We start from the raw sequence: 19218 nt of genomic DNA, 5'->3' as shown, positions 1-19218 counted from the left end.
CTAGCGTACAACAAATATATTGTACTAATATTAACAACAGCGGATGAAAAAGTCAACAAATCAATGTTTATTTTGTAAAGCAGATTGATGGACATGTAAACCACAAAATGTTTAAAAAAAAAAAAAAGTCAACAAACCTTTGCTTAAATAATATTCTACATTTCAGTATACTTGTTTACTATCTGACGCTTGTCTCGAATAAGATGCGTCGTTCACCCCGCAGGGACCTCGGCGGAGCATGGCTTCAACGAGTCATCCGATGACAAAGAAACAATGTGTGTCTTTTCTGCCATTTTGTAAAAATTTGAAATAATTCGAGGATAGGACTAAATGTATGAAGCACTCATTCACAAATGGACATAACGAGATTACGTCTTAGTATCTTGGTGACAAAAATCTTTACTCAGTGAGAGCATTATTTATCAGAATGCAGTCACACATCAGCGACTTAGCTATTTTCATATTGTTTATTTTGTCATATACTGCAACTTAAATTATTCATGCACACACGTATACACGGACACACTCGCGAGCACACACACGCAGCAGCTTCAACCTCCACGTTGACTCAGTCTGACCTTAACAGATTTTAGTTTTCCTGGCAGAAATAGTTCTTACCACATCACAGATGTTTTTTTTAGGAGTTTCATGACTTTGTTTAGACACTTTTATCATGTTTGATGCACAATATCTTCAGTCTTTAGCATCCCCCACTCCATCAGCATTAATGGCAAACATGGCTTCCGCCTCAGGTAGGCAAGGTGAATCGTAGATTTTACATATTCTTGTTTCTCCTCTGCCTTTTCTCAGATACAATCTGCAAGGAAAACGAATGATGTAACAGGGTGTAAACAGGGCCTTTTTTTTTTTTAAATCAATTTAGTTACCGTGTAGTGGATGCATGAGCTAGAATGTTGCCCCCAATTGGCTTCTTTGGATCAGCAGAGAACATGGCAGCACCATCTACCTGTGCAACCACTTGGTTGGTTATTACCACTGCAACACCAAACTGTTGTGAGGACAGGTTTGGAAGAAAGAAAAAAAAAAAAGATTAATAAATGCGTATAATTGACAGAACATAAATACATATAATTAATCATGGCACCATACCTCGTCAGCCAGCCTGAGCAGCATACGAAGAAAGCGTCCCAAGTGTCCTTGTCTGGCGGACAGCTCACCTCGGCCTGAGTAGTCAGTTCTATACAGAGCTGTGGCACTGTCGACTATTAGTAGAGCATATCTGTCAAGACCAGATAAATGCAAAGGCTTACAATTCAAATACATGGCAGGACCCTCAAAAGACTTTTTTTTTTTTTTTTTTAATTTTTAGTACATGGATGAAAGCAATTAGATTGTCCAAAACAAATACACAATAAAACAGCTGTTTGGCTTGCTGCAATAATTTGACAGTTGAATTCTCTACCATTCAGAACACAAAGAACCATTGATCCAAAACATTGCCTAACTCAATTGGTGCCGAGCCTTCAAATAAATAATCACAAATCCTTTCTCCAAACTGACCTGGACTCAGCCATCATGGCAGATGCCTGATACAGTAGCTGCGTCTGATGATCCGTGTTGAAAGCTCGAGCGTAGGCCACGTTGTCCAGAACATCACTGCCCACCAGCCCATACCTAGTTGATCCAAAACAGTTACTGGACAAATCCTTCATTTTTATTTGATACTTTATTAATGGTACAATATATCATCTCCCCAATCACCTTTCGGCTGTAGCCAGGAGTCTCTCTGGTCTGAAGGTTCCCTCTGTGTCAATGTACATGGCTTTACCTTCTCCACCTCCTTGATCCATAGGCAACTGTGGGATGGACAAAGAAAATTACCATAATTACCAGAAAATGATGTCATTTGACATTCAAACAAATAAGATGGTACCTGACATGTGACAGCGAGTGTATGGCACAGTTGGGTCTTCCCTGTCCGAAACTCCCCAAACATCTCTGTAATGGAACCAGTCTCGATACCACCTTCAAGAGAAACAAAAAGTAGAAGTGTTTGCTTTTTACTTCATTTTCGAGTGTCCAAATGTCCAAATATTTACACACCCTGTAGGAGCTTGTCCAATTCCTTCGACCCTGTAGAGATTTGGATGATTTCTGCTCTTCTCTGGTGGAACTCGGTGGCTGTAGTGAAACCCATAGGTACCAGCTTTGCTGATTCAGTCTGCAGAGCAAATCAGTTGAGTTAGCAGATTGACTCAGCATGAGATAATGGGTCAATAGCTGCATAAAATCAATTGGAACAAAAACTGCCATTTTATAAAAACTGTAAAATAAGTCTATGATTGCTTACAAGTCTAATTGAAATATTGTAAAGGGTGGTGCATCAAATTTTGTGTTTCATATTTCATTGGCCATTACAGAAGCACAAAGCTTCTTGATGTATCTGTCCAACTTCAATTTTTTATCAATATTGGCTATTTATTGTAGCCCTGAAAAAAAAAAAAAAAACCATAATTCCACAAATGAAAACGTACTCTGATTTTATCAGCTTTGGCTTCACTAATTCCTTTTATGTTAAGCAGCTCCTTCTTTGGAACATAGGCCACAGCCTCAATGGTGTGGAAACCTGCTTCCTCCAGTTTCTTGATGTCACTGGCACCTATTCCAAATTGCTGCAGAGAAATTTGAATGACACAAAAAATAGGGGTGAAATCAAAGACGTTACAAAACAGATTGCCATAAGATCTACAAAGCTAAAAATTCCAAGAGGGAGAAAGAAATGTGTGTGTGTGCAGGTGGAAAACTGGCACATATATACATACATATATACATACATATATATATATATATATATATATATATATATATATATATATATATATATATATACACATACATGTACACATATACACACACATACTATATATACATACATATACACACACATACATACACACACACACACACACACATATATATATATATATATATATATATATATACATACACACACACACACACACACACACACACACACACACACACACACACACACACACACTGTTATATAAGTGGTGTACTGCCTTTTTTCCTGTCAGTTCTGTTTAGGGGTTGGTTTGTTTACATTATTTTTGGATAGGTTTGTTGTTATATCAATGGTAAAATCAATAAAAAATGAATTATAAAAAAGATGACATACCTCTAGTCTGCTTAGAGGCTGTGGCCCACAGTTTTCTTCCTCTTCAAATTCATTTTCAACTGCACCCTCACATCTCATCGCCATATCTAAATTGAAAAACGCAATGAATCACGGAAAACAGCGGTTCTACTGCAACTCAAAATAAGCTAAGACTAACAAACTGATTTACCTTAACGCAAGGTTTCCGATTGTGGTGCACAATTGGAGGCAGAATTTGTTAAGGCCAAAGTTGGATCAATCCCGGTTAAATTCTATTTTGTCTTTGGTATATAATTCGACTTCCCGCTCGAACGTGTACTAATGACGTCAGTTCTCAGCATGTGGATTTTGATTGGACGAAGACATCACGTTTATCGCGCACGAAATCTCGCACAACTTCCAGTTATACGTCATCGTCGCGACATATAGGGCAGAAAAACGGAAATGTCGCATCGCACTTCCGGATCTTCACCTAGACACAAACAAACGATCGTTACGGCTATTGTGAATGATCTGCTTCGTTTTTTTGCGTGCAATCGCAAAATAATAATAATAATAATAATAATAATAATAATAATAATAATAATAATAATAATAATAATAATAATAATAATAATAATAATAAAATAATAATAATAACAATTAGTTAAAAAAAAAAGGTTCCCCACAGCAATCACCGCTCGGGCCCTAATAAGTTTAGTTCCTTAAAAATGCTAGTTTTTACGGAGAAGAACAATGACAGGGTCCTCGAAGCGTTCGCTGGTTGGGCCTTAATAATAATAATTTTTACAAAAACAATAGGGACCTTCCAGCAGTCACTGACCCTAACCTGCTATATTGACCATCTTCTCCATAATCTTCCCAAGAGGTTCGTGCAGATCTTTCTTCTGGCTTTACCTTTATCACTCCTTTTTTCCCATTATAGCATAAAAAAAAATACATCTGTGTCTGGTGATAATTCACCCATGTTCCTCCATGCATTATGAGTTTAGAGCACTCTATATGTTGTCGCTTTATAAAATTCAGTCCATTTGTTTTGAGTCATTCCTCCACATCCAATATGGCTGACGTAATAATGTATATATTATCATGCCAATCTTTTCAAGGGAGGATCTAGTACACAAGTCTATGTGCTAAACTGTTTTAGTCCAGTGGGCTCCCCCTACTTTCGAGTTTAATGTTTGATGTCACGCAAACAGCTACGGACGTTTTAAAACTCGGTTTAAAACGGATATCATATATTATTTTGTGACGTCTTAAATTAGACGTAGTTCGTTTTATGCCTGAGTGCGTGACAAATGATCGATCCGACCAAGCTTTCAGTAGATCGTGAGGTTCACTAATTCTGACTAAATAGCTCAATTTAGCTAACGAATTTGATTGATTTAAATAGTGATTTTACAATTTAACTGCGACGGTATATCTTCTTGAAGGTGATTGAAGATTATGGAGAGTAAATATAACCTCAAGAGTCCTGGTAAGTTGCATTTCCACCCACTCTGCTACACTATTTAAACCTCAGTAGAATGACGTGTTTGTTACGTCCATTCTCCCCCAAAATAGTCGACATCATCGAGTGAATGCGTATATTTTAAACATGTCTTACACTCGCAAGTTACCTTTATTTTTTATTTTTTTTAGATGCTCTATCTAATGGTTTGGAATGTTTTGAAAATCGGATTTCCACGACCACATGTTATAATATTTTAGTAGAGTTAAAATAAGATTCACTAAACCTGGTGTTACGAATCCGGATGTGGCTTAAAGCTAGGTCAGCAGTAATCTTGTGTTTCTTGTCTGCAGATTCGTCACATAATACATGGAAATTGTTAAACGGCATAACTGTTCAATCTTTCAATAAACACGTGAAACAAAACGCCTTGTGTACTTCCGGTTGGCTGAAAGAAATTGTAAATATTAACAAATAAAAATACAATTTTTTTTAACAAGTTCATTTTGGGCTCTCATTTCATACTCCTGGACCATTTTTTTTGACAACCCATCTACATTTGCAATCAATTTAACTTATTCATGTTTTTATTTATTTAACTAGCGGTGAAGAGGTTGATGAAAGAGGCTGCTGAATTAAGAGAGCCCACAGAGCACTACCATGCCCAGCCATTGGAAGTAAGTTTACCACAGGACAGATTTTATTTTTTCAGATTTATGGTAAGCATGTCCTCAACATAATCTACTTTAACGTAACCTTTTAGGATAACCTATTTGAATGGCACTTCTCCGTACGTGGACCCCCAGATTCAGATTTTGATGGTGGCATCTACCATGGCAGGATTGTGCTTCCCCCGGAGTATCCAATGAAGCCTCCCAGCATTATTCTTCTCACAGTAAGACACATTAGTCTCATGTACGTGCAGCAATAAAATCCAGAGTGTTTAATATTTTGACTGTCATGCTTTAAAGAGAAACAACAACCCTCAGGTCATGTCTTGTAACTCAATCCACTATTTGTCTTCTTTGCACATACCCAGCCTAATGGAAGATTTGAAATCGGGAAGAAGATCTGTCTGAGTATATCGGGTCACCATCCAGAGACATGGCAGCCTTCATGGAGCAGTAGGTTTCTTACTTATGTATGTGTTCAAACACCATTATGTATAATATTATAATAAATTTAAAAAAATTCTCAAGACAGTTGCAACACATCATTGCAGCTCACGGAATAATTTATACGCTGACCTTTAAAGTTAGGATAATTATTTCACTCTTAAAATCGTCTGCTGTTTTTACTTTTAATGTTTTATTTGTTATGTTTACTTGAATTTTTCTGTTTATATTTCAGTACGGACTGCTCTAATTGCCATAATTGGATTCATGCCAACAAAAGGAGAGGGTGCAATTGGATCTCTTGATTATACACCAGAAGAACGGAGGGTCCTTGCCAAAAAGTACGATTTTCAGTTAAATGCTCAATATATATGTTTTGGTTTAGTGACATCTCAAACATCTCCCTTTGATAAAAAATTAACAAGAGTAATGAAAATGTGTTTTTGGCATGCATAATTCACTGGAACTACTTTATGTGAACCCCTGGTTTTATTAAATTTCTTCTTTTGCAGGTCCCAGGATTTTTGCTGCGAGACATGTAGTTGTACATTGCGCTCAGCACTCCTGCCTCTGACCCCAAACAGCAACCTCAGCCCAGAGGATCACATGGCAAATAATTTCACTCAACAAATGAACTACAAGGTACAAAATAAAGTGGGTGGGCCTGGAATTTGGGACCTTCAAATGTTTTGTTTAACCTGTCGATCTAAAGTCAAGCATTGTCAAAATATTTATTCTAACTTCAGGCAGACTCAAGTTCATCCAGTAAAACGGGGAACCAGAGTGACGTTGACACCAAGGTTTCCAATCTTACCCAGGAAGCCGCCCCATATTCTTCAGGCGACGCAGTTGTCGATCCGCCCCAGACTGAGCAGGTATGGTTTATCTCTGAGAAGTAGGAAGTACACTATCAATCTATTTATCCTCCTCTACAGGCAGAAGTGCCAGCAGCTGCGAGAGTGGAAAGGCCGCAATCTCCTTTGGACACTGATCATCCTCACAGTCCTCGGCAACGTCGTGTCCGGCATGCTCAAAGAGACAACAGAGAAGCTCCAAACAGACCACCTTTAATTGCAGGGGTCCACGAGGCACAAGATGAGAGCCACGCAGGCTCTGCTATGCTTATAGTGGTGCTCTCTCTGATCTTGGCTGCACTTATTTTCCGGAGGATTTACCTGGCCCATGACTACAAGTTTGATTATGACTTTTCCTAGCTATTATTATCACTTCCTATTATTATCAATCCTATTGTAGCCCCCTTCATACTATCGCTAGAATATACTGCCATGTTGGTGTTTTCAACGAGAAGAGGTGGAAGCCCAGCTAGGTGAGATTCAAGCTTTTACATAACAAATGACAGATGGCATGGTTGCATTGCTTTGGATTTGAAATCACAGCTTTCGTATTAAAAGTTGTTTCAAATCGAGCCGGTGTTGCTCACAGCACGTTCCATAATTGTGTATCTGTAAATAAATGATTTTGCCATCAGGCTTATTTTTTTTAAATATTTTTGACACCTTGTGATACCTAATATTTTAAGATTCAATCATACCTGCAGACTCCGCGAGCACTTAGATAACTCATCGTCTCTACCAATTTATATTTTAAGGCCTTCAAGAAACGTGACCATAAATAAAAGCATCTCAAAATTCAAGGTATCGCTTCAATTTATTTGGTAAGACACCAATTATTCATTAATAGATCTGGTAAGGTTGACTTTTTCCATCCTTCCGTCTCTGCATCCTCTAAGGCCAGCCAGGAATATCTGAGGTTTCGGGACGCCTGTCTGACCATCTCTCTTAGTTTGACAACCAACCTGCTTGGGCAGCCATGTTTGAGTGTCATTTTCCCGTCTCATGTGGCTCAGATGGGTTTGAGTTGAATGTGTGACTGTTGTCCGAAGATCTGCCTAGAATTTTCAACTAATAATGATAATCCCATCTTCTCCAAATTTTACTCTATTGATGACATTTGATATAAAATATTAATGATTGAATATTTGGACTTACCAGTTTGATAGCTGACCTTCGCAGTTCCCACTCATTCCATTGATACGACTTCACAATATTTGTCGCCATTACGTGAAGATCTGTTTGAGTCCAGCTCTCAGACTTACTTATAGGTAGTGGCTTCTTTCCTTCTTGCACCTGTAAAACATCCAAAGCATTAATTTATCTGTGTATTATGATTTAATACCTTGAATGATGGAGATGGTGGTAGGTTGTAACCAGAGATTGCACACAATTTACAGAGTACAATTGTACTACAAATATCTTACGCAAGATGGAGTTTGATGGAGTTTGAGAAGATTAATCATATCAGGTGAACTCTTGGCTTTTTCTGTCACCAGTTCAATGAAGTCATCAGCGTTGTAGGCAAATTTTATTGCAGCTTCTTTGGAGATGAAGACATACAGTTTCTCCTTGTACTTGAGCACACCAATGTATGGATTCCCTATAAGGGGAATGTCACATATGAAGACGTTCTTATGTTTAGTTATAATTCGTCAATATAGCAGCACATGTTTAAAAAAAAAAAAAGGGAGATGAATAAAATATAAAATTCCATTATGAATATTTCTGTAAAATTAATGGATGCATTTTAATAGTTTATTTGATTTATTATTATACGAGTTTTAGTGCCTGTACACAAATCAGGCATTTTGCCTCTCGATTTAAGTAAAAAAATCTTTATCTACTCGTGCATATGTGACGAGTAAATTTGCCGATTTATTGTGTTTAATAATTGATTTACAATTTATCAACTCAATTAGCACCCCTAATTTTTTCTTGTCTGTTCTGGTAAATGCTGTGAAGCCAGGCTTTATTTGATCTGATCATATATTATTGGTAGCATAAAGTTCTGTTACCTGGAAGAATAAGACCATCATTGTTAACAAGGGTGTAGCCACAGTATCCATTATACTGCAATGGTAGGTCAATAAGCACGTCAGCAGATTCAGGGTGGAGCCACTCGTGCTCCTTCATCTGCGATGGATCAATGCACTCGCCTGTTTGAAGAAATTCAGATTACAATTTATATTCTGGTCAAATGATTTGCTACTGCCAGCCATACCCATGTGCTCATCCATTCTTTGTTTGTCTGTTTTTACTTCTACTCCCTCCAGTAGTTTCTCCAAAGGATGTTTGGGAAAAATATTGTCCGGAGAAGTACGGAAGAACTGCAATCTGAGTGCAATGTTGTTTAAAATGTTCAGCAGCTCTGCTTCATCTTGAAGTTCTGACCAAAGTTTTGACAAGGCCCTGAACAATGGCTGAAGAAAAAAAAAAGTGAATAATAATAACAGTCTTAATAATAGTAATAGTAATAATGTCTATAACAGATTGTCATTATTTATTCTTAGAGCAATCACCAAATAACTTACAAAAACTTTTGCGGTGAGCATTGCTGTCTTGGGCTGCACAGATGTTTTCAGCAAGTATATTTGTGATGAGATGTCCTTCTGTAAGATTTCGATTCTTTTTAAACATAAACGTGAATCAGCCTGGTGGTAGAAAGTGAAAACCACATCAATATTTTTTTTTTTTTGCCAAGAAACAATGCAAAATATAACCAGATCAGGAAAAAAAAAAAGAATATAAAATGAATGTTTGCTCACCAGTAACATACGGAGAAATGTTTCACTTTGCCTGACATTGTAGAGTGCTTGTGTTAGCTGAACCGGGGACACGTCACATTCTTCAGGCCAACTGCCACGATATTTTTCTAACAATGCTGTGTAGTTCCACGCCAAACTTTGGGAGGCACTCAGCTCGACCTCTATGGCATCAGTGGTGACCGAAAGCGCTTCAGAAAGCGCTGGAGGCACTGCAAAGTGTTAAAAAAAAAGAAAATGATGGTAATACTGTATTTATAAGACATGCCACAATTCCAGTATGAGTTGATGCTGTCTCATACTTAATTCCGAAAAGTTTGTCTCCTGTTCTTTCTTGCTAGCTTTGTTGAAGAGTCGAATTCCCGTGACAGTCATCATGAGCTCAGAAAGCTGCTGCTCCTTATCTCGCTTTGGGAGGATCATAAAGGCTCCGAGTTCACTTGATGGGAAAATGCTCTGCAAGGCAACTGATACAAGCACAATGTGAGCATACATACCGTATTGGCCCGAATATAAGACGACCCTGATTATAAGACGACCCCCTCTTTTTCAAGACTCAAGTTTGAAAAAAGACTTTTTGAACACCAAATTAGATTTTTATACAGAAAATAATTACAGTACATCTGAAATATTTTTTTATAACAATATATTGGAAAGAAAAAGCCTCATTCAAATCATGCAAAAACTGTCTATCACATCTTAATATCTGAACATTTAAATATGTAAACTAAAGTACAATCACATTTGTAATTGAACTGCTTCTGTTTTTTTCATTTTCTGTGATCTCATCTCTTATTTTCTTCTCTTGTCTTTCTTACCGCTATTTTTTTTATTTTTCTTCATCGTGCTACCGCTATTTTTCTTTTTCTTCATCATGACGGGTTGCTTTAGCCTGGGGAGTTAAGTTCAGCATTCGCTTGAAAGATATCTGGCCCCATCTAACGTTGCAAATGGGTATAATGTCTAGACCCCGAATGTAAGACGACCCCCATTCTTATTTCAATGCAAAAAACACAGTCTTATATTCGGGCCAATACGGTACTTTAGTTATCGTGTTTACCTGTAGCCTCTTGCACGGAACTGACATCTGAAGGAGAGCCCATGCCAGAGCCTAGCAGGATGTATGTGATGATTTTACGGTAGAGGGCATCTAATTGTTCTTTGGATTTCATCCTGCTGTCAGTGATCTCTCTGCTCACTTGGTTTAGTCTCATCTCCAGCATCCAGCTGATTCCCTTAAGGAACTCTCCTGTGTAGAAAATACTGTCACGGTTGAAATATTCATTTTGTTGATAAGTTGAACACATCAATGTATTGTCATTTTTTTTGTCACCTCAGGATTTTTGAAAATAATAAATACAGTTTGTTTTGAGAATAATTGTCAATTTTTGCACATGTTGTCCTGAATGTTGGTAGCTACCTAAATGTTGTACAGAGGCCGAGATGTACCGGAGTCAAATTCCTTGTTTGGCATGCTCAAACTTGGCAAATAAAGATTAATTCTGACTTCACATTAAACTGATTGTTCTAATTGTAACATATGACAAATTGTGCAACTTGGAAAAATTTTCACTTACGTCTAGAATTGTAATTCATGTCAAAATAGACTTGCATCTTGATTGTGTCAATGGAAGGATTGTATGTGGCTGAAGGTGTCTCCGTGCACATCTGTAAAAAAAAAAATATATATATATATATTATCAAACTAATACAGTAAATAAAGAGTTGAGGTTATTTTTTTGTGTAACTTAAATGTAACGCAACATGCTTTAGTCTCCAACCTCAATGGAAGGAGTTTTTCTCTTTTATAAGTTTTACAACCGTGACGAAAGTTTCCCATTTCCATTACCTTTACGGAGCGTGCACGGTCGCCTTTAGATATTGGTGCGATCATCTTTGTAACCTTGGATGCTTTTGGTTTCCTTGAGTTTTGGTCACTTTTTACGCGCGACATTTTGGCAATTATAAATGACTTCTGTTCGCTGTTAGTAAGTGACAGGATCCATTTTTATACCTGAGGCAATCGTCACATTCTACCGCACGTCAGTGCAGAGAGTCGTTGATGCACGTTTACCTGCGTTGTTACCTTAGTTGTAGGTATCGCCTTCTCATTTGCATAGTGTTACTACCGTAGATGCAATATTTTTAATCACTTTTATGTCACCAGCAATTATTTTTGGTGTTGTGGGAGACGATGCTCCTCACAAATAAGTCAAAAATACACGTTTCGGGTAAGTGTAAAATGCGTGACTTGCGTTTATTTAATCAATGTAAAATAAGCTGTTGATATTTAAAGGATAATAAAATGTCAATTTCCCAAGTGTCATCGCCGGTAATAAATGTACTGGGCACATTTATGCTTGGTTTATTACATCTGTAGAAATGATACAGACTAATTCCCGGTTTAATCTACCAAAAAGGATTGCAATAAATAGTGTTTCTTACCTTCAAATGAATTAAATCTATCGGTGGAGTAGCTCCTTTCATGGTACACTCGTGTACCAATTCCCGAATGATGGCTTCAACAACACTTACAGCCAGAGCCCGAGACATTTTTATAATCGTGAAAATATTATAATCGTGCTTGCTGTAACTTCAGTTTTGACTTGTTGGCCGGAAATGGTCGTCATAGCAACAACGGGCTGACTCAGTCCAGTAGAGTGCGCTAAAGGTTATCTTTTTGAGATTTCATCCCATTTGGCAGGAATAATTATTTATTCTGGTAATTCAAGATTAGCTAAACCTACTCACACTAAGGGAATAAACATGCAAAAAATAAGTAAATGAAAGCATTAAACCTTGGAGAAACCTTTCGGCTGTTCCCCATTGGGGTCGCCACAGTGTTTTAGTCTCACTTTGTCCAGTTTCTTCCGCTGCTATTTTTTAAGAACAAACTCCTTAAAAAAAACTAAAAAAAATAAACGAGTAAAAGGTTTTGAATCGATTAAACTGCTGATATTTACGCTTGAAAATACATCGTTTTTCGGCACAGAACAACAAATTCTCCCGAGAATCACCGATGTCTCGCGAGATTCGTCAAATCCGCAATGAATTGTGGGTAATATTCCATGCCAGTAATGGAAGCCCAGCAAAAGTGTGAAACAAGCGCACGAAAGGGATAAGGCGACATATTTATAATATATACAATATATTTGTCTGCCAGAGATGACAACGTCAAAAATACCGTCTACTGCACTTTCTTTAAAACAGGTAAATACTGCACACGCATAATCAATATTAAACATGATTCATACTTAAGACTTCAGTTTACATCGTGGCGACCATAGTAATTGAGAATATTTTAATTAGTTCGACAAGGTGAACTCAGTTGACCTTTAAGGTCACCTTGACTAGCAATTTAATCACTATCAGTAACAGAACGGCCAATCATTTTGCATCTGAATCCCCCCGACCCCTCTTAGTTTTTACAGAGGCAGACCGTCTTGGGGATATATAGAAAAATGTTGAGGACTATAAAACATGTGCCAAATGAGACGGACAGGAAGTACCTCAAAGACTGGGCAAAATCGGAATTTAAGAGGAACCAGAGTACCACAGACCAGGTAGAAATTATAATCACCATTTCAAGTAGACCTGCCATGATAAATGTGCTGATGTTTTCCCTCTGATCGTTCCATCAGGATGCCATCCGTATGATGATCACACAAGCAAACAAGCACCTGGAGGAGCTTCAAATGTCCCTGGCATTGGCTGGAACCAATTCAAAAAACCTCTGAGGATTACTCTTCTCGACTTCCTGAAAACTGATAGAAACTACTGTTTTGACTTGGAATCACGTCAAGGATGAATGAACATGGCTTGAACCAGTAAAATTGTTATTACGCAAACACATGCTTTGGAGTTACTATACAATGGCATGTACACACACACTATTAACAAACATCAAGATGCCTGGCCAGAAACTGAAAGTAACCCCCACCCCAAATAATTTTTTATACTAATACATTCAATCGGAAGATTTATTTTCCCAAAGCACACTTTTTGTTTCTCTCCCATGGGAAAATACACATGCTAATAAAGTTTGGGGCAGGCCACTGACATAAAAAAAAAAAAAATCCCACAGTTCAGTTTTTATGTTCACAATAAATGTTGGTTATTGTCTCCACTTAAATAAAACATCGAAACACAGCATAAGGGGAATATATGATTTTACCAAGATGTTTCACAAAATTCTGTCACAATTCACAATTATAGTAATTTACAAATGTGATGTAATAAGACAAAAATGAAATGGTAAATGACAAACTGCAATAATTTATATATATATATATAAAAAAAACATTTAGAGCAGCAAGTCATTTTTTCTCTTAAGCAACATAGGAACAACTTTACTATCTTCATCAGTCCATTATCAGTCAACATTGAGTAAAGTGTTGAGATTTTTTTCGTTATAAATGTCACCTGGTCGGCTCACTGGTCGGCAGTCGTGACAAGTTCAAACCACTGCCTGAGTGCGTCGCTCAGGGTCTCAGGCAAGGCATTCACATCTCGTAGTATGACGTAGAAAGGAAATGGAAACTCCTCCATATAGGAGCGGATCTCTGGTAGTTCTCCTGGGTTTTTAAATAATGGCACCTTGATGTCCAGGATGGAGTCCTGCATCAGACCACCACAGATTGCATCAAATGTATTCAGAAATAGGTAGAAACATATATGGACTAAAAATAAGAAACTTACCCGAGAGTTGGGATTGTCAAGTACCACAAAGATAAGGAAAACATTTGCACTGCGTGCTCTTTGTATTGCTGTCGTCACACGCTCTTTGCCTTCCAGGAACAATCCCCTACCGTCTGATACGATGATCAGAAGCTGGGCTGTTTCTGTGGAGCAGAGGGTGAAGTTTAAGGCACAAAATACGAGACATGAGCTCCGTGTTGTCGTTTTTTTTTTTTTTTTTAAGAGGATGAGATGAATTCATATGATGGCTCAATGTGTAAGTTATCACCTGAATTTGTAGATCTTAAAATCTGCTTTCGTGCTCCAACCAACATATCGGTGGCACTCTCTAGGAACTGTAGAGGAGAAACAAAATAAAGGCGTAATAAATTAGATATGCCTAAAAATTAAACTTGCACGAAAACTCAAATATTTTGTCCAGTGAGCTAAATTCCCACCTGAGCAATTCTAGTCTTCTTCTGCTGGAATTTACACAATCGGAGGATCCGAGCTCCGGAATCATCATTGAATTGCTGCTGAAATGGGTGGAGAAGCTGCACCTCCTCACCAAAACTAAGCAAAGACAACAAAGCAATATTTCATTCACATGCAATCTGGAAATAGGTCTGAAAATAACCATACCTGTAAACGGACACTTGTCCAACTTCCAGAAGAGTGAGCGCATTGACAATCACTGACAGCGATTCAAACGCCAGCTGGAAGACATGTATGTAACTATAATTACTATAATTTTTTTTAAAAATAATTTTCTTAGGAGCAATTCTTCAATAATAAACAGAAGGATGGATGGATTGAGCAAACTCTGGGTTTACCTGTTTGGAATGGTTGTCCACCATACTGGAGGAATCATCCACAGCCAGGCAGATCTGGTAATCTCTTTTGCTAGGCTTTGTCCTCCTCAACCAGATCTTGTCCTTGCGGAACTGACTGGCAATGTAAGGGATGACTTTTCTCATGTTGAGTCGTTTTCCTGTGCGGTAATCACCTCTGTAGAAGAGTAGAACATTTAAAAAAAATGTTTGTCAAAATAGGATGAGTAAATTTATACCCACTTGAGCTTCGCAGCTTGCGTCGGCTCCAAAATAAGCCGTAGCTGCTCCGATAGTTGTTGGGATAATTGGGAAGTCATTGTCTTGTATTGGCGCCACATGTAAGCTGCTGCATTCTCCTGGGGGTCACATAATCAATTGAAAGTTATCAATCCATCATTCAAAAATTTGTTACAAACAGTAGCAAAGAACAGTATGTGGACACTTTGGATTTCTGCATAAATTTATCATCAAACATGATCTGATCATCATAAAGTCACCATTGTAAATAAAGCTTCTCAAACTACCTACACAATGCTCAGGGAGAATTTTGACCATAAATCTCTCCCCCCAAAAATTCTTTCAGTAAATACTTCAACACATACTGCCCAACGTCATATTTTCATCAAACTTTAGTACTACGTTATGAAGAAGTTGGTACACACCTCCTCCTGCGTTCCTGGAGTCATATTTTGCCACACTGATAATTGCACCTCCATCTTGCTCCTGATGTCCTCTGGGTTTCTGTCTAACTGCTGAAAACAAACAAACACATGAATAAATAAATATAAATAAATAAATATAAATAAAATAAATGCCAGAATTTTGTGAATGGTCCAGATGGGTGAGTAAAGCTGCATTTTTTTGCTGTTTCATCATACATCCTGAAAAACAACCAGATCGTGCACCTGGGTTGCTTCGAGGAGCATCAGAGGAATTGTGTGAAAAGTTGATTCTGTGTTTTTCTCCGCTTCCTCTCCATCTCTGGGATGCCTGATGTGCTCCCATTCGTTGTCTTTATTTTCCGTCTTCTGCGGATGCATCTCTGCATTCTCTGTAATAAAAAAATTAATAAAATGTATGCAGTTGTTTACATTGTTGGATGAAGACCCAAGTAGCAGCACCTTGCGCCTGTATGGCCTCTGTTGTATCCAGCTGCTTATGTTTAAGTTCCTGAACATCAGCATCTTGAAGATCATCTTCTTGGTACTCCATTTGCATTGAGAGATCCTCCTCGTCCTGATTTCCATCTTTGACCTGTTGACACTCTGCTGCTTCCTGATCTTTATTGGCGACATCTGAGAGCATTCAACAAACATATGAATTATTATATTTCGAAAAAATATGTCTTCATACCTCACATTAATAATTCAGTTCACGATGTAGTTGCTACGAACCGTAAGTTTGTCTATCGTAGGCCCCTTCGCTGATATGTTCATATAGATCCGATTCTTGTTTAGTTTCACGTTGCCCGCTGTCTTGCGTCCGCTCGCGCGAGCTCTCCAACGTACGAAGACGCTTGTTAATAAACTCACTGTAGTCACCCGTCGAACGCTCATTGTCCGCTTGTCCCGGTTTTCTTTTAAAACTCTGAAATGCATATTTCGACAAAGCTCATTGTTAAAAAAAAAAAAAAAAGATGAGGAAAATGTAAAAGCTCACAGAAAGAGAGAATTCCAAACAACACTACCTGAGTGTTATTCTGTGTCAGCGACTGTGACGCCATACTGGAAGACAGTTTTGACTGGTGACCTTCTGATTGGTTAGCATCAGCAGCTCCAGTCCCACACTCCTATAAATTAAGTATACGGGAAAATATCGAATAACAGTTTTTCCATTCATTTCAAGTAGCTGTTGACATAGACAACCAAAACCTAAAAAATGTTTGTTATCCAAAGACCCCAATTCATGCTAACATCAAATCCCATTCGGCACATCACCTCTTTTGCTTGATCTCTCTCTGATGCTTCTCCAGCCAGCTCCACAGCAGTATCACTCTGGAAATTCTCCTCTCCGGTTTGCCCAGCAGTGCTGTGATCTTTCCTCTCAGCTGGCTCCGGCTGTTCTTCACCATCGTCCTTAGCATCAGCATTCTCCTGTAGGCAAGGATGGCACATTCAAGCTAAAACCGTCATGGAAAGAAAGCCGTTAATATCTTTACCTTAAGATCGGTCCCTTCCTCTTTGGGAACAGACGGATTCTCATCTGTTTTTGATTCTTTGTCTTCGGTTGCTAGATCATCTTCTTTGTCTTCGGTTTGGATATCATCACTCGTTTCCGTTTCAGTCTTTGATTCCGGATCTCTGTGGTCATCGTCTTCTTGGTTTAATTTGTCTTCTTCTAACTGCTCATTTCCCTCCTGCTCCTCATCTCCCTCTTTTGGTCCGTCTCCATTCTCTTCTGCGGCGATCGCTTGCTCGTCAATATCAAATGGATTTTCTTCTGAAAAATAATAATAAAATGGAGACAATGTGAAAAATGTTAATTAAGAAAAGTATAGTTCATAATTTTGTTTAAAGGGTCCATATCATGCAATATCAACTTTATCCAAGATTTTATTTCTTTATTTTTTTCTATTAAAAGGAAATGGACCAATGTGGTCTTCAACAAGAACAAGACTCACCATCTCCTTCACCTTCTCCATCATCGCCCATGTCGTCAACCTGATCCAGGTTAAGATCATCAGGCAGCTCCATAGCCTCAGGTTCAGGTCTTTTATCTTCTTGACCATGATAAGGATCCACTTCATTCTCATCAAAATCTCTCTAGGAAACAGAAAAAAAAAATTGGAAATGTATCAAAGCACATTAAGAGGTACGTTTGAATTTCTCAGAATAAACATTCTCGGATGCTTACCTCGTCTCTTTGTTCGTTGATTTTGTCTTTCCCGTCAGCCTCCGCCTGGTCATTATGTTTTTCTTCATTTTTATCGCCTTCAGTAGCATCCAAATTGTCTTCCTTCGCGGCTAATACGGATTCAGACTAAACAGATGTGAAGGTACAAGATTATGATTTTTTTTTTTTTAATAATTCGAAGAGTATTTAGCTCTTCCTCTAATTTAGTAATAGTTATAGTAGTCATGAAACTAAGTTTAATTTAGAATTTGGTACCTGGTCCATGCCCTGGTGGGACGACTCGTCCTCTTTGTCACTTCCTCCTTCATCATCCTCATCTTCATCGTCCCCACCCCACATTCTCTCGTCGAGAGTTTCTGCCTGTCCATCACCCAGATCACCCATCATTTTATCCATCTCCTCCTGGTCATTCTCTTTATCCGACTCATCTTCATCTGTAAGTCAGAGATGTATAAATCAATGTTCGAAGAAGAGCATTCAAAAGATATGAATTTACATACCAGCACTATTTTCATCACCATCATGTGTTTGGCCATCAAAGTCCTCGGACATCTCAACAGCATTGTCTTCTGCTTTCATTTTCTTCTCATCTTTATGTTCTTTCTCCTGACCCTCCGCAAAGGTGTCCTCCACCTTAAATATAATTCAACCAGTAGTTTAAATACATTTTTGTTAAACATCCATTACTGGTAATTAACTGTAACATATGAAGTTGACCTGATCTTCACTGGAAATTGTTTCACTGACATCCTTGGTTCCTTCACCTTCACCAATTCCGCCACCCTCATAATCATGAAACTCAGTGGCACCTTCACCTTCTCCAGGTGTTAGTTCTTGAGGCAAGCAGAAACCCTAAGGAGAACCGTGAGATGAAAATGGAGGACACTATTCAATTTCTAAATAACGAACTGAACCGCGACAATGTGGACATTTGTTGACTCTGTACCTTCTGAGCGAGTTCAGTGAAGACGTTCGCCAACACTGATAGAAGTTTAGCAGTGCACCTGTGCACTCCCACAGACGCAGACAGGAAGTAACGGACCAGGTCTGAGTAAATCCCCAGCAAAGGTTCCACACGCACTAGCATCCTGCACGCTCTGTTTACCTCCTGAAAAGACGAATAGATGAAGCATTTCATTAACTGAGCTCAAGAAAAAAAAAAATCAAAAAAATAATGGGGGGGGGGGGGAATCATGTGAGCACAGTACCGACTTAAGTTTCAAATCACTAACTAGACAATATATTTGACAAAACTCTCAAACCTGGAGCTTCTGCGTCTTAAAAGAGTCTGTGTGTATCTTTAAGCAGCTGAGGAGTCTCTCCAGCTTGGTGTTCACATCTCCCACACACAGAGCCTCCACATCTGCTGCCAGCTCCTCTTCCAAAAGATGCGTGAAGTGTTTTGGCTTCAGTAAGTCTTCCACATCCTCTTTGTCTACCTCTTTGCTATCATTCACTGGATCTGATTTGAAAAATCAAATCACATGTTAAAAACATAAAATGGCACTAGTTATCTTTTAGACGCATTATTCTCA

The 19218-nt window shown here is 38.3% G+C and overlaps 5 protein-coding genes across 14 annotated transcripts in view; 2 read left to right on the top strand and 3 right to left on the bottom strand.

The window, feature by feature from the left end:
• Window positions 1-46: 46 nt before the first annotated feature.
• Window positions 47-4968, bottom strand: rad51 (RAD51 recombinase). 3 transcript variants are annotated; one of them, XM_088361347.1, is made up of 10 exons: window positions 4876-4968; window positions 3161-3246; window positions 2496-2633; window positions 2065-2182; window positions 1895-1986; window positions 1723-1817; window positions 1522-1635; window positions 1111-1240; window positions 888-1009; window positions 47-817 (listed from the first exon to the last, which is right to left on the bottom strand). In XM_088361347.1, the coding sequence occupies exons 2-10, from the start codon at window positions 3242-3244 to the stop codon at window positions 694-696; spliced, it is 1017 nt and encodes a 338-aa protein (XP_088217473.1). In that variant the 5' UTR covers window positions 3245-3246; window positions 4876-4968; the 3' UTR covers window positions 47-693. The 3 variants fall into 3 exon arrangements, with proteins under 3 accessions (XP_088217473.1, XP_088217472.1, XP_088217470.1); XM_088361346.1 differs by lacking the exon at window positions 4876-4968 and adding an exon at window positions 3330-3594 and having other exon boundaries at window positions 3161-3251; XM_088361344.1 differs by lacking the exon at window positions 4876-4968 and adding an exon at window positions 3330-3592.
• On the top strand, window positions 3833-7198 carry ube2j1 (ubiquitin-conjugating enzyme E2, J1). Of its 2 annotated transcripts, XM_088361349.1 has the most exons (9): window positions 3833-4007; window positions 4573-4616; window positions 5193-5266; window positions 5353-5484; window positions 5629-5713; window positions 5940-6045; window positions 6217-6346; window positions 6451-6579; window positions 6640-7198. In XM_088361349.1, exons 2-9 carry the CDS (start codon window positions 4586-4588, stop codon window positions 6916-6918), a joined length of 966 nt encoding a protein of 321 aa, XP_088217475.1. In that variant the 5' UTR covers window positions 3833-4007; window positions 4573-4585; the 3' UTR covers window positions 6919-7198. The 2 variants fall into 2 exon arrangements, with proteins under 2 accessions (XP_088217475.1, XP_088217474.1); XM_088361348.1 differs by lacking the exon at window positions 3833-4007 and having other exon boundaries at window positions 4267-4616.
• Window positions 7199-7353: 155 nt separating this feature from the next.
• cfap206 (cilia and flagella associated protein 206) lies at window positions 7354-13126 on the bottom strand. 3 transcript variants are annotated; one of them, XM_088361343.1, is made up of 11 exons: window positions 12901-13126; window positions 10898-10988; window positions 10381-10569; window positions 9623-9787; window positions 9324-9532; window positions 9090-9209; window positions 8780-8978; window positions 8574-8714; window positions 7983-8158; window positions 7714-7851; window positions 7354-7613 (listed from the first exon to the last, which is right to left on the bottom strand). In XM_088361343.1, the coding sequence occupies exons 1-11, from the start codon at window positions 12919-12921 to the stop codon at window positions 7392-7394; spliced, it is 1671 nt and encodes a 556-aa protein (XP_088217469.1). In that variant the 5' UTR covers window positions 12922-13126; the 3' UTR covers window positions 7354-7391. The 3 variants fall into 3 exon arrangements, with proteins under 3 accessions (XP_088217469.1, XP_088217467.1, XP_088217468.1); XM_088361341.1 differs by lacking the exon at window positions 12901-13126 and adding an exon at window positions 11766-11947; XM_088361342.1 differs by lacking the exon at window positions 12901-13126 and adding an exon at window positions 11170-11336.
• On the top strand, window positions 12365-13168 carry lyrm2 (LYR motif containing 2). The gene is made up of 3 exons (XM_088361350.1): window positions 12365-12530; window positions 12743-12883; window positions 12962-13168. The coding sequence occupies exons 1-3, from the start codon at window positions 12486-12488 to the stop codon at window positions 13055-13057; spliced, it is 282 nt and encodes a 93-aa protein (XP_088217476.1). The 5' UTR covers window positions 12365-12485; the 3' UTR covers window positions 13058-13168.
• Window positions 13169-13472: 304 nt separating this feature from the next.
• Window positions 13473-19218, bottom strand: part of mdn1 (midasin AAA ATPase 1) — a 30344-nt gene continuing 24598 nt past the window's right edge. For 4 of the 5 annotated variants that reach the window (XM_088361337.1, XM_088361336.1, XM_088361339.1 and 1 more), the window contains 21 exons: window positions 18946-19145; window positions 18630-18791; window positions 18401-18535; window positions 18184-18316; window positions 17939-18117; window positions 17684-17809; window positions 17451-17592; window positions 16989-17269; window positions 16768-16923; window positions 16518-16619; window positions 16225-16417; window positions 15952-16125; window positions 15736-15881; window positions 15493-15582; window positions 15071-15186; window positions 14831-15005; window positions 14640-14713; window positions 14456-14570; window positions 14287-14353; window positions 14019-14161; window positions 13473-13937 (listed from right to left, as the gene is read on the bottom strand). In XM_088361337.1, the coding sequence (XP_088217463.1) occupies window positions 13752-13937; window positions 14019-14161; window positions 14287-14353; window positions 14456-14570; window positions 14640-14713; window positions 14831-15005; window positions 15071-15186; window positions 15493-15582; window positions 15736-15881; window positions 15952-16125; window positions 16225-16417; window positions 16518-16619; window positions 16768-16923; window positions 16989-17269; window positions 17451-17592; window positions 17684-17809; window positions 17939-18117; window positions 18184-18316; window positions 18401-18535; window positions 18630-18791; window positions 18946-19145 (3095 nt within the window). In that variant the 3' untranslated portion in view covers window positions 13473-13751. The remainder of the gene's footprint in view (window positions 13938-14018; window positions 14162-14286; window positions 14354-14455; window positions 14571-14639; window positions 14714-14830; window positions 15006-15070; window positions 15187-15492; window positions 15583-15735; window positions 15882-15951; window positions 16126-16224; window positions 16418-16517; window positions 16620-16767; window positions 16924-16988; window positions 17270-17450; window positions 17593-17683; window positions 17810-17938; window positions 18118-18183; window positions 18317-18400; window positions 18536-18629; window positions 18792-18945; window positions 19146-19218) is intronic. The other variant, XM_088361338.1, reaches the window with a different exon arrangement.

The sequence above is a fragment of the Syngnathus floridae genome, chromosome 19, assembly GCF_059516105.1.
Source record: "Syngnathus floridae isolate MCC-2025c chromosome 19, RoL_Sflo_1.0, whole genome shotgun sequence".
Taxonomy (NCBI): domain Eukaryota; kingdom Metazoa; phylum Chordata; class Actinopteri; order Syngnathiformes; family Syngnathidae; genus Syngnathus; species Syngnathus floridae.
Note: the sequence above shows the minus strand (reverse complement) of the source record. Positions and strands in the feature narration are given on the sequence as shown.

What these genes read in the sequence shown, in the direction of transcription:
- rad51 (XM_088361347.1), bottom strand. Translation starts at nt 3,244, where the DNA reads ATGGCGATGAGATGTGAGGGTGCAGTTGAAAATGAATTTGAAGAGGAA. An exon ending in CCAAAGCTGATAAAATCAGA is followed by an intron (nt 2,183 to 2,495) that starts GTACGTTTTCAT and finishes TTTGCTCTGCAG; the next exon opens with ACTGAATCAGCAAAGCTGGT. An exon ending in GCTCATGCATCCACTACACG is followed by an intron (nt 818 to 887) that starts GTAACTAAATTG and finishes TTTTCCTTGCAG; the next exon opens with ATTGTATCTGAGAAAAGGCA.
- ube2j1 (XM_088361349.1), top strand. Translation starts at nt 4,586, where the DNA reads ATGGAGAGTAAATATAACCTCAAGAGTCCTG. An exon ending in ATATAACCTCAAGAGTCCTG is followed by an intron (nt 4,617 to 5,192) that starts GTAAGTTGCATT and finishes TTATTTAACTAG; the next exon opens with CGGTGAAGAGGTTGATGAAA. An exon ending in ATGGCAGCCTTCATGGAGCA is followed by an intron (nt 5,714 to 5,939) that starts GTAGGTTTCTTA and finishes TTTATATTTCAG; the next exon opens with TACGGACTGCTCTAATTGCC.
- cfap206 (XM_088361341.1), bottom strand. Translation starts at nt 11,873, where the DNA reads ATGTCTCGGGCTCTGGCTGTAAGTGTTGTTGAAGCCATCATTCGGGAA. An exon ending in AAGAATGGATGAGCACATGG is followed by an intron (nt 8,715 to 8,779) that starts GTATGGCTGGCA and finishes TTCTTCAAACAG; the next exon opens with GCGAGTGCATTGATCCATCG. An exon ending in TGATGGTCTTATTCTTCCAG is followed by an intron (nt 8,159 to 8,573) that starts GTAACAGAACTT and finishes TTCCCCTTATAG; the next exon opens with GGAATCCATACATTGGTGTG.
- lyrm2 (XM_088361350.1), top strand. Translation starts at nt 12,486, where the DNA reads ATGACAACGTCAAAAATACCGTCTACTGCACTTTCTTTAAAACAG. An exon ending in CTGCACTTTCTTTAAAACAG is followed by an intron (nt 12,531 to 12,742) that starts GTAAATACTGCA and finishes GACCCCTCTTAG; the next exon opens with TTTTTACAGAGGCAGACCGT. An exon ending in ACCAGAGTACCACAGACCAG is followed by an intron (nt 12,884 to 12,961) that starts GTAGAAATTATA and finishes TCGTTCCATCAG; the next exon opens with GATGCCATCCGTATGATGAT.